General features: G+C 34.9%; 1 protein-coding gene across 1 annotated transcript; it reads right to left on the minus strand.

Moving 5' to 3' along the window:
• Positions 1–793: 793 nt before the first annotated feature.
• On the minus strand, positions 794–9,409 carry LOC108338282 (probable polygalacturonase). Its single transcript, XM_017575068.2, has 5 exons — positions 8,704–9,409; positions 6,866–6,986; positions 2,980–3,228; positions 2,192–2,345; positions 794–1,522 (listed from the first exon to the last, which is right to left on the minus strand). Exons 1-5 carry the CDS (start codon positions 9,127–9,129, stop codon positions 997–999), a joined length of 1,476 nt encoding a protein of 491 aa, XP_017430557.1. The 5' UTR covers positions 9,130–9,409; the 3' UTR covers positions 794–996.
• Positions 9,410–12,716: the final 3,307 nt, after the last annotated feature.

The following is a 12,716-nucleotide window of genomic DNA, read 5'->3' on the forward strand; positions in this document are numbered from 1 at the left end:
AGCGATATTAGAGGAGAGATCAACTTGAGTTGTTCTGATATTTTAACTCCGCCTTTTACTTCTTGCAGCCCTACAATTGCTTTGCGCACTTCCAAACTTTTAAAATGATATTCTACCTTTTGCAAATATGATTTTCAAATTATATATTTTAAAAATTTTCCAGAAAAAAATTAATGTAGTGGAATTTTCAGAATGCATGAAATATATTTTGAAACAAAATTTTCAAAATAAAATTTTCGGAACAAACTTTTCAACAAATATATAATATTTTTATTTTTTAAACATCTCTACATAAAATGCGGCTCAGAGAGAGTTTTCTAGAACACAAAATATATTTCCGTTTTTTTTTCTCATTTTCTCTCTTCTCCTTGCTTTCACGTGTTTTTCCTTCTCTTTTCTTTATCTGCAGAAGGGTTGATAATGGAAACATCAGTGATAAAGACAGTGACAGTGTTAAGAGCTTTTGAGTATTTTCTCGTTAACGTGGGAGCGCAGGAAGCAATGATTTCACCTTTAAAGTCACCGTTAAAATATATGTATATATACACACGGTAATATACGTTAGATGTAAAATACATGAAAATATATTTTTTACTATATTTATACTGTTGTTTAGTTTTGACACAAATAACTAAGAGTATGTATGTTAAATTGAAAAAGATACATTCTATATAAAATTATCTAATAAAGTGACATATGATTGAAGCTTGAAACAGGACTGCACTAATCTTCCTCGGCAGATAAAATGAGAGCACAATGAGAAATAAGTGTAAAGATCTAGCTTGCAATAAACTGGCCAAAGCACAAGGACTACGCAATCGTGTAATCTAGTAAACTTAGGTAAGCATATGAAAATTTTCTGTATTTACAACTCCACTTCAGAAAAGAAAAAAAGTGGGACTTGACTTCTCCAACCTCCTAAAAAATCATGTAATACAGACATAAATTGAGGCCTACGTAAAAGGAACAAGGCCGAGATTTAATGAAGATGAGACCTCAAAAATCATAATCTATATCTGTGACATTCTGAGACGAAGAACGCTTAAACAGATGTCCATGCTCATTGTACCGATCAAGGTTCTCACAGGGAGCAGGAAAGATGGTCCCTATTACACGGCCTTCAACAAAAGCACACTGAAAGATATGCTTCTTCTTGTAGGTTAGACCAACTGACATGTCCTGAAAAGTCACATTTTTCACAGGAATTTCTTCACTGCCGTGTATACGTACTGGCACGCGAACCCCATGGCCATGGATCGTGGTAAAGCTTATGTCTGTCAGAATTGGGAGTGCCGTGGGTTCATACCCATCATCAGGGTGTTCATTGTAATCTGTCTTCATCACAATCCCAACACGGACATTCTCAAACGTCAGATTCCGATAAGTTATTTGGCGCACGTATCCTCCTCGTCCAGGGGCTGTCTTGATCCTCACACCACGTCTAGAATCCCATACAACAACATTCTCCACCGTGATATTGGATACTCCGCCAGACATCTCACTGCCTATTGAGATGCCAGCACTGTTTCATTTCATAACAAAATTATGAAGATATGAAGAACTCAATACAAGTTATTATAGACAGACAGACACAGACTAGCAACCAGTTCTCCTCAACATTAACTGAGATTGATTTATGCACAATGGGAAAAGTTGTCATCAGTTTGACAGCCGTTAACTAATCCGGAGCTTATGAACAACATATTATAGAGATCCTGTGAGTGAGGTGATTTCAAACCAATCACAAATTACACACGGTTTCATGCTGGTGGAAGAATAAACAAATCTTAAAACTAAATCAGGTATGCCACAATGGCAAACATGTAAATGCTGGTTGGTTGATAATTAGTAGAATTGCATAGCTTGGCATACACTGTACTGCTATACGTTCAGGTGATTGATAAAGCCAGATAAGACATGAAACCCGAGATCCTAGGGTATTTATATTACAACAGTATGCAGAGATGAGAAAAAACAAGTTGCATTCTATCACAGACCAGCAGCTATACATGGAATTCATTTGCACTTAGGTTCTTAAATTTATGCAGGCATATAAGAGCAGTTTATTTTTATACGTTTGGAAAAGCTCTCTCAGGAAGCTTCCTGAAGTAGGTGATTATTTTCCCAAATAAAAAGACGCTGAAAGGTTAGCAGATTATTTTCATACGAATTGGCCTTGCTAGGGTTTTACCTGACCATAGAGCGAAGAACAAGGTTTCGGATTATTATATTCATGGAAGGCCTTCCATATGAAATTCCATACTGATCCCAGCCACTTTTTATTGCAATTGCATCATCTCCCACACTTATGTAACAGTCCTCTATCAACATGTCCTCACAAGAGTCTGTTCATATCATAGAAAGTAGGGATTACTAAAATTCTTCACACAAACAATAAAATTAGATGAACATTACAATTAAATTTAGATTCCTCAGTTTGATAATTGAAACACTAACCAAATAAAGTATAACCAGTGCCAGATAAATTGTGAATCATGTTTGTGCACAACCAAACATCTCACATATGTTATGCAAAACTAAGTTCTAAAATTAATCACCCACATGTTTGAAACACAATTCCCAAAAATCCGACATCTCACACAAGCTTACCCAAAAAAGAAGAAAAAAGATCAATTAACCTATTCCTGCCAGTATAATAATTTTCCCACTGAATCAATCCGAGTACATATTCATACTTTGAATGGTTCAGTTAGACATAAAAATCAAAATATTTCCAGGATTAAGCTTCCACCCTTTTTTCCACCATACATAATAATACTAATTCCCTTCTATGCAACTTCCTAAACATGACGTCTCTTCAGGTTGGTTTCTTTGTTATTTCCAACTATCAAGATGAAGCTACCCTAACCCCATTGTCGAGATCTATTTCCTTATTGATAGGATAGAACTAATTACCAAATTATAGACCACACAATTAAGATATGAAATAAAGTTTTGTATTCGGTAGAAGATACTTGCCAGGATCTATGCCATCAGTATTTGGAGCTTCAAACACTGGAGCCAGTATAGTTACACCTTTTATTGTGATGTTTTTGCAGTCATACGGATGAAGTGTCCAGAAAGGAGAGTCACGCAAAGTAATGTTAGTGATCACAATGTCACTAGACCACATGATCTGAACAAGTGGCCCCCTAGTGTGGTTGAGACGCTTCTGGCGAAATTTTTGCCACCATGCTTGTCCTTGGCCATTTATGGTACCGTTATGCCCTGTCAGTTATGACAATAGATGGAATCAAATAAATTTATAAATAATGCTTAAGCAACACATTAGGTAAGAGGAGGACGAGATAAAAGAGGAAAACATTGCAGTTCTAGGATTGCTTATCCTGATAATTATTGCCTCCTAATTACTGTATTGCTCACAAAAGACTTCTATGCTAAGCCTTTTACCTTAAATGAGGTATAGGGTGCCAGGCTGTTTATCAATCACCAAACTAAAATAGATCAAGGAAGTATTAGTAAATGCTAAATCAATTCATCTCTCTTCAAATATAGAAATATAATTGATTCCAATTGATATGAACACTTAAAACAATATAAGTCAATAAGGAACTATTCTGGTTGTTGTTCACCAAATGCTTTAGCCTTTGAAAATATATCAAAATCAAATAAACTTTAAGGAAAAGTTTCAACAATATTAATTTCATTGAGACTTTAAACTTTAATGTGCTTACAATGACATTAGATATTGTTAGAATTGCTTAACTTATGGGAAAGAGTTAACTTGCTAGAATACGTTAACTCATCTTTTGTATTACCTATATGACATCTATGTGTAGATCGTCATATCATTTTTGTTTCTTTACTAATGTAAGCATCCACATAAATGAATGAATAAGCTAAGAGACCATTGAACTCTCTACACTTTTCATATTTTTAAGCCTCAAGTTGGAATCAGAGGAGGTTGATTCAGCTCTATTCGTCACTCTCTGATGCATTCACTGTTGTCCACTACAGTCCAACGTTACTGGCTGTTGTCTTTCAGTTGTCATGTTCATCTCATCAAGCAATGCATTCACTGTTCAATCATTGCCATCCCCTACTCATGACACTCCAAATCAAACCACTTCTCAAAATCCCTCTCTTATTCCAAGTTCACCCAAGCTTTCATCACCTCCTCTGTTCTATCAATGCAGGACACAGGATATTGCTCTATCGTTACCATGTAAGTTCCCTTCTTCCAATAACTTCACCATCATCGACCCATACCACAACTGTTAGGAAGTGGAAAGTTTATGAAAAGAGGAAATGTTGAGGATGGGGATTATTCGGCCCAGCACTAGCCCATATTCTAGCCCAGTCATCCTTGTCAAGAAGAAAGATGGAAGTTGGCGATTCTGCATAGATTATAGAGCTCTCAATAGGGTGACTATACCAGATAAGTTCCCCATTCCCGTGATAGAAGAATTGCTTGATGAGCTGAGAGGGGCAAAATATTTCTCTAAGATAGATCTCAAAGCCGGCTACCACCAAATCAGAATGGGTGAGGAGGACATCCAAAAAACAACTTTTAGGACGCACCAAGGGCATTACGAGTTCTTGGTGATGCCATTTGGACTCACCAATGCCTCGGCCACGTTCCAGAGTGCAATGAATGCCTTGTTGAAACAACACTTGAGGCAGTTTGTTTTGGTATTCTTCGACGATATTCTGGTATATAGTAAGTCTTGGAGAGATCATTTGGAGCATGTGGGATGTGTGTTGAATATATTGATGCAGCAACGATGGGTCGCCAACCACAAAAAATGTGAATTTGGAAGAACTCATATCAGGTACTTAGGCCATCTAATATCTGAGAAAGGGGTAGAGATGGATCAGGAGAAGGTGGAAGCAGTCTTAGGATGGACAGAGGAAGAAAACTTTAGGATGTTGCAAGGGAGTAGTGTTACAGATGGGAGAAGTAGAGATCACAGAGCAGTATTATGTGTTTGAATTAGGGGGTGTAGACCTAATTTTGGGTATGGATTGACTAGCTAAGTTGGGAGAGGTGGTAACAAATTGGTCCGACCTGCCGGATCCTTATGAGAGATGGAGGGAAGAAATGAGGGACGCTTGAACGTGGTAGAGAGCCGGCTAGACGCGGTGGAGGTTGCTATAGATGGATTAAAGGTCGAAACAGTGTCATTGAGACAAGATACGGCGGCCATCCGCCAAGATCTTCAAGAAGTCATTCATATGTTGGGAGGCCGTAATCGCGATCACGAGGGCGCATCTGATGGTAGTCAGTCTTTTCCTTACGTTTTGTAAACAGGTCTTGGACCTTGTTGAGGGGGATTAGGCTCTCGAGTTGTCATTGTTTTCGTTTTACAGTTACAGTGAATACATACGATTACAGAGTTTATACACATTTCCTTTGTTTTCTCTTGTTATTGGCGTTGGCGTGAGTGGGTGTTGCGAGAATAGTTAGGTCTCTTACGCAAAAACCTAACAACAACTCTCAATAATGAAGATCTTGCCTGACCAAAAGCTCTTTGGAAAGGTAGTTGCTCTACCAAAATCCTCATCCTATTTACAACTTTCTAAGTTATCATTTGTTGTCTCCTTTTTTCTCCTTTGTTTTAATGTGTTCTCTATCATTATTCCTAAGAATGTATAAGAAGCACTTTGACTAGAATCACACATGGGAACTTGTTTTTCTCTTCTACCTGAGAAGACAATTGGACAGAGGCGAGTTTATGCTATTAAAGTTGGGCTAGATGGTAAAATTGACTGCCTTAAAGTGAGATTGGTTGCCAATGGGTACATACACATATACAATCTTGATAACGGTGATACATTTTCTCCTATAACCAAAATTTACTATTGTTCAACTCTTCATTACCATGGTTGTTATTTGTCATCGGTCCCTCCATTAATGGATATCAAGAATTTCTTCCTAGGTTATTTTGAAGAGGAAATATATGGAGTAGCCTTTTGAGTTTGTTGCTCAAGGGAGTGAGTTAGCTAGTAAATTGCATCAATTTCTCTACAATCTTAAACAATCTCTCCGTGCTTGGTTTGACAAATTCAACCACATTGTACAAACTTGGCTTGAAATATGGTGAAATAGATCACTTAGTCTTTTATGGTCATACCTCTCTTAAGAAATGTGTGTACTTAATTATATGTGTTAATGATATAGTCATTAGAGGGAATAATGCCTCTAAAATTTTTCAATTGAAGAAGCATTTATGCAATCATTTTTTAGACCAAAGATCTTGACTGTCTTAAGTATTTTGTGGGTATCAAAGTAGCTCAATCAAAAGAAGGTATTGTTATTTCTCAGGAAAAAAAATGCCTTAGATATTCTAAAAGAAATAGATATGAATTGTAAACCTGTGGTTAGTCCAATCAGTTGTGATATTGATTGGGTAGGAACTCTTATAGATCGGCATTCCACAACTATTGTATTTTCATTGAAGAAAATATTATTTCTTGGAAAAGCAAGAAATGAAATGTTGTTAAATCTAGTGTCAAAGTTGAATACAAGGCAATCACATCACTCATTTAGACCAAGTCCTTGAGAGAACTCTGAAATTTATGTTTCAAGCTTGGTACATACTATTTCAATGCTGCAACTTGAGGAAGAGCATTAGCATTGCTTAATTTATGTGAAAGAGTTAACTTGATAGAATAGCTTAATCATCTGTTATTACCTATTTCACACCTATGTGTAAATCATCATATCATTTTTGTTTCTCTACTGATTCAAGTGTCAGTATAAATATAAATCCACAAAGAGATCATTGAACTCTCTTAGATATTTTTCATATTTTCCAATCTCAGTGATACTAAGTAAAGAACTCAAGAACAATGATGACTTTTTAGTCCTTCAAACATTGTAGGCACGATAAAAAATCCTAACCTGTTATCACAACATCTTTAAGATTTTGACCATGAATCAAACTGCCATATCGTGGACCAGGATGCTCCCTCCCATACCCATATGAAGGCAATGGAGCCATCAGTGGCCAATATTTTTCATCCTGTCATCCATCACATAAGTGACAAATATAGTGTAAGTAAAATGTTTAAATATGAGAGTGGAAGGAATATACAATGTAAGAGATAGATTTATCAAGGAGAAAGACAAAACTACAAATATAAGTAACTATAATTGAAGAGCTCAATGATGTGATTTGGAAAAAAAGAATCGATAGCACTCCTCTAAGCTAAATTCAACAGTGATAATATCTAGATCATTGATATTAAGTTCAACTGTCCAAATTCTCCCTCTCAAAGCTAAGTGCACAACGTAGACCGGTAAATTTATGATGGGTATCAATGTTTCCAACTGTCGATACATACTTTACAGAAATGTGGCTCGTATGAAGAAATTCAGCAAACCAGAAGACTGACTCTTGACAAAATCAAAGTTTGTTATCATCTAGGTACAATAACTCTTCAAAAAGATAAATCAAGCAATATTTTACTCTTTAAATCTTAATTAGGACTTCTTATGTTGTACAACAACAGCATATGACCTAAACAGAAGCCTATCTGTTATTATTTCATGTTGTACAACTCTTTATATCAATTTGATCACCTATAATTCGAGGACCTCTTCAGTAATCCTACCATACTTTGCTCCAAGCTTGATCATTACTCTTGTACTAAATTGAAGTATATGTCTACCACAATGGAAATTTACATATCAAAACAGCAATACAGGAACAGATTATCCTTTTCCCACTAGGTAGGGATCAGCAACATAGATTGTAAAACACCAAAAGTTTTATCATGTATAAGTGAAAAGATAAACAATTTAGCTCCAAATCTCGCTTAATGATTTGGCCAATAGTTTTGCTTGGTCTCCCACTATCACTAACCATTGAACTATCTTCTACATGATAAATGTTCCTCACTGGTGCTTCTTCAAGTGTTCTCTAAAATAGGCTTAAACCATCTAAAGACGAAATTCTACCATTTTTTTCTATAATGGGAGGTACACAAGCTTTCTCTCTAATGACCATCTTCTTAATCCTGTCTTGCCTTTTGTAACAACTCCATCAATGTAATACCATCTTTGCCACATGTAACTGCATTTCTTTGCTCTCTCTTTACTATTCAACACTCAGTCCCGTACAACAACACAGATCATATGGTTCCGTGATCGAAGAGCTTGTGTGGTATTTTTCTATCACATATCACAAGATTTGTTCCATTTCATGCAAACCTTCTTGGATCTTGTGGATGACATCACCTTCTATCTCCCAATCATTTGGCAAGATGGACTCAAGGTATTGTAATATTCAAGCTAGAATAAAACCCAAGGTTATTTTAAAAAGAAAAATTGTGCCAAACAACTGCCGTCACAATAACCAAAGTGCCAAACTACAACCACCAAGCCTTGAAAAAATCTATAAATGACAAAGCAGTTCTACTCTTACAATACATCATTTAATAACATTAGGTAACGTCAGCTAAATAGACAGCACAACGCTGTTCGATCAGGCTAAAGACATTTTTCCAGAGAAATTGTTTACTACTAGATCCCTTAACAAGTTACCCCAATCTCTCTCCGTAGTTTCACAACACTAAAGATCACACAATCTACTCTCTTCACTACTGTTTCTTTTGTTACACGTGCAAACCACCTTAACAACTTCCCCTAATATCCTTCATATTAAAAATAACAACACAAACAGTACAAAATTAACAGTAAGTTAAAAAAAAGGCAAAGAAGGGAGAACGATAACTGACATCAATGCCGAGAATAACAGCATCTTGAGCTAGAAACAAAGTCATATGGCTGGTGAGATTAAACGGCGCCGTAAGCCAGCGTCCGGGAGGCACATTTAACTGCGCACCGCCTTTCTTCCCAAACTTCGAAATCGCGGAAACCGCCCTCTCGAAGGCCTCGGTGTTGATAGTGACGCCGTCACCGACACCTCCGAAATCCGTCAAATTGAAGGCGGTGGGGCGGAGCTTGGGCATGGGCCTGGCCGGAGGGGCGCCGAAGACGAGGAAGCCGCCGACAATGTTCCTCTGCCAGAGGAAAAGGGAGGCGAAGGCGGCGATCCAGAGCACGGTGAAGAGGGTTTTGTGCGAGGTGAGGAAGGCGGGGAGCCAGCGGCGAAGGTCGAGCCTTTGGTGGTGGAAGCGCCCTAGCGTGGAGGTCTCCACCATTTTGCGAAGCGGGGTTGGATTTGGCAGGTGACGGAGACGTGGGTCAATGGAAACTCATGGATTGGCTTGGTGGAAAAAGGAGGGTCTGATCGAATGATGAAATTGAATTTGATTTGGAGTGAATTGAAAGGGAAGGTCTCAGAGTGGAAATGGAAGCTGGGTCCGAAGACAACGATACGGAAACAACACTCTCTTCAAAATCTAAGTTACCATCACCTTCCACATGGATCCTTCGATTCTTCCTCCCTATATTTTTCTTTTTTTACAATTTCACTGCCTCCACACCCACATTCAATTTTTTCTCTCTCCGTAAAAAATAAACTTTTATGCTTTTTATGTAATTTTATATACACTTGAATCAACAACTTTCATAAACACTCTAAGTTCATTTTCTTAATCACTTCTCTCTTTTCATATCAAATTCAAAGAACATCTTTTCTCATTTGTTTAGCTCCTACGATAATGTCTCCATCGGGGGTTGTTGATCAAATGTTGTCTAAACTCTAAAAGGTAACACATTGATGGATAATTAGCTTTTTCTTATTTCATTAACTCAAATCAAATTAAATTTATATTTAATTGTTTAAATTTTTTGATTTAGATAAGTAAAATATGGAAAAAAAATTATTTAACTATACATAGTTATTGAACTCTAAAAAGTTAAAGAGTGGTAGATTATTAACTCTTTTTTATGTAATAAGTATATTTATTGTGTCTGGATAATATTTGTAACACTTTTGTTTTTTATTAACATGCACATTTGACATGTAGAATGCAAAATTCATTATTCAAAATATTATTACTTTACTTTGAAAGTAAGAAGAACATCGCAGTGTGACAATGAGGTTAACACAGAACTACACCCTGATGAGTGATTGATGAATGCGTGTTATTGAGTGTTACTTTCAAATTAAGGTTGGTTCTCTAAACGTGAAAATAATCAATGATTTATAAGGACATTTTATTTTGTTTTTATTATGTTTCTTTATTAGGTGAAGATATAATACAAAAGTTATGTAATAAATCGTTTTTGTGCCTTTAACATATAATTAAATTGCTATAAATGAGGGCTCCTTATATAAACATTCTATTTAAAGTCTCAATTTATAAAATCAAATAGTTTTAATAGTTTTGTTGAATTCTGTCTCCAACATTTAAACTTTGTTTATAATCAAAGTTTTTCAAGAATACTTCATTGCTGATGATCAAGTGAATGTGTCTCAATTCTATCATAAAGTGGTTTTCTATCTTAATGGAGAGATGTTGTGACTTAAGAGATTAATAAGAGATTAAGAATTTGGAAAATAACTACATATTAATTCCTTCATCCGAAAGCAAACATTGCATAGGGGTGCAAATATGTTTTCAAATCGAATACAGTGTTGATGGTTCAATCAATAAATACAAAGTTTGGTAACCAATATTATAGACATAGGTTGAAATAGCTTTTGTAAGGTTTTATTAGTCATTATCACTGTAAAAAAACTTTATAATAATTAAATATCAATAATACATTCTTAATTTCTTAAATGGTGAATTATTTTAAAAAAAGTATATGCATAGATAACAAAATATCAACAAAATAATTAGTTTGGAAGTAAAACAAGTTTACATACGAACTTAAACAAATCTATAAACAATTATTTTACAAATTCTTAACATTTTATTGTAACATGATTATTTATGTTTATATATAGTCCAAAATTGATTATTCTTTATGATATTTGTTCAGAACAATTATATAACTTAAAGCCAAGATTAAAATTCATTTAAACATACACTTTTTTTTATATATTTAAAGAATAAAATCATAATCTTAGAACGTCTTATATCAAGACAAAATGATAATTGTTTCTGTTCAAATGGGACGAGGATAACCGTTTATCCTTCTTCCGAACGTTTTCCTAACTCTGAGCTCTGACAAACCGACTGTCCTTGTAAACTTGTAACGCTTAAGTCAAAATTTTTCTCTGAAGATATATTATGAGTAATCATCAAAAGTCAAAAGGTCCATTTATCTCGAAATTAAACCCTTATTTATAGAGTTTAAAGGAATATGACAAATTAAATTACCTCTTAATGGTTATTAATGCAAACCTTAACCGCTTAACAGTAGCTGTTATGACTTTAATTGCGCTTAACTGTGATCATCGGGCCGAGCGGCTCTAAGACATTTTCGAGCGTCTACCACTCGGTTTTACTCAGCGTCTATCACTCGATTTTACTCATGTACTTTGCAACCCTTAGATTCGGGACCATAGTAAAAGTAATGGAGTTCGAAACTTTAAAATTAGCAATGTTTCAATATATTTCACATCAAAAGAACATTAAAATGAGTTAATTATACATAAAGATAATATTTTTAATATGATATTTTGTATTATAGTTTAAATAGTTCATAATAGTTTTAAAATTGTTTTTAAAATTTAGTTTAATTTTATAATAATTCAGGTTAATTCATACATTTTTTTTCTTCATGAAAACTTGATGTATATTTTTTAAATTGAAATAAACCACTTGATATTTGAGAAGAAATTCTAATGTATACGTTGTTTTGGGGAAATTTTGTTGTCTAGATGAAGAGAATCATGTGATAATTGACTTACTAGATTTTGCTTAAAATACGAACAAATATATCATATCTGGTTATGTTTATGATTGTTTTTTTATTCTTCTTAATATCATAATTATTATTTTTTATTTTATATTCCTCCTCTAAATCATTCCATCACATTCTTATTTTTTGAAAGGTAAACCTCTTCTCCTAACTCTCTTCCTTTCTTTATAGTCTAGTTATTTTTTATGTCTTTCTTGTTTTTTTTTTACAATGATAAATTAATACATATCTTTTTATAATATTTTGATTTAACATACGTCATTTTCTCATTAAATTTAAAATACATGAGTGCAATGATAAATAAATAATGAAATTAATGAAAAAATAACATGTGTTCAAAATATTAGATGGTGTACCGACTTTATAGTTCATGAACCATCAAACACCATGAAACACCATCCAACATGGTTGGAGCTTGATGCAGATGAGCCTCCTTCTTATGAACCTTTCCAACATTCATATCAGCACATACACCCTAAGTTAAAAAAATTAGTGAAATTCAGTGTTAAGCTTTACGCTCAAGATGAACTGTTACTGGTGTAAAATTTGGTTAACTCAGTCTAGTCTTTACTACATGTACTTTGCAAGTTGAAACCAGCTACTAGTTTGGAGATGCTATTTTTAACATTGATGGATGGAAAAAATCTAACGTTAAAATAATAAAAAAAAAGAATAGAAAAGAGATAATATTAGAGAGGTATGTTTGGTTTATTTATATTGTAGATAGAGTAGATAGGATGAGAGAAAGAGGTAGGGATGCATGGGAGGTGGAGGGAAAATACGTGCATGGATGAGTGGTTGACAGCCGCAAAAGGCAAAGGCCAGAAATGAAGGTGACAGGGTCAAGAGTGGGCGAAATTAATGGGAAAAATTTGAAGGAGAGAGCGAGGTAGCTATTGTTAGAATGGTGGTAATTGTGGGAGCTCCATCTCTCAAACACGCACGACAACCTAGCTAGGTAGTTTTCCAT

The sequence above is a fragment of the Vigna angularis genome, chromosome 1, assembly GCF_016808095.1.
Source record: "Vigna angularis cultivar LongXiaoDou No.4 chromosome 1, ASM1680809v1, whole genome shotgun sequence".
Classification (NCBI taxonomy): Eukaryota; Viridiplantae; Streptophyta; class Magnoliopsida; order Fabales; family Fabaceae; genus Vigna; species Vigna angularis.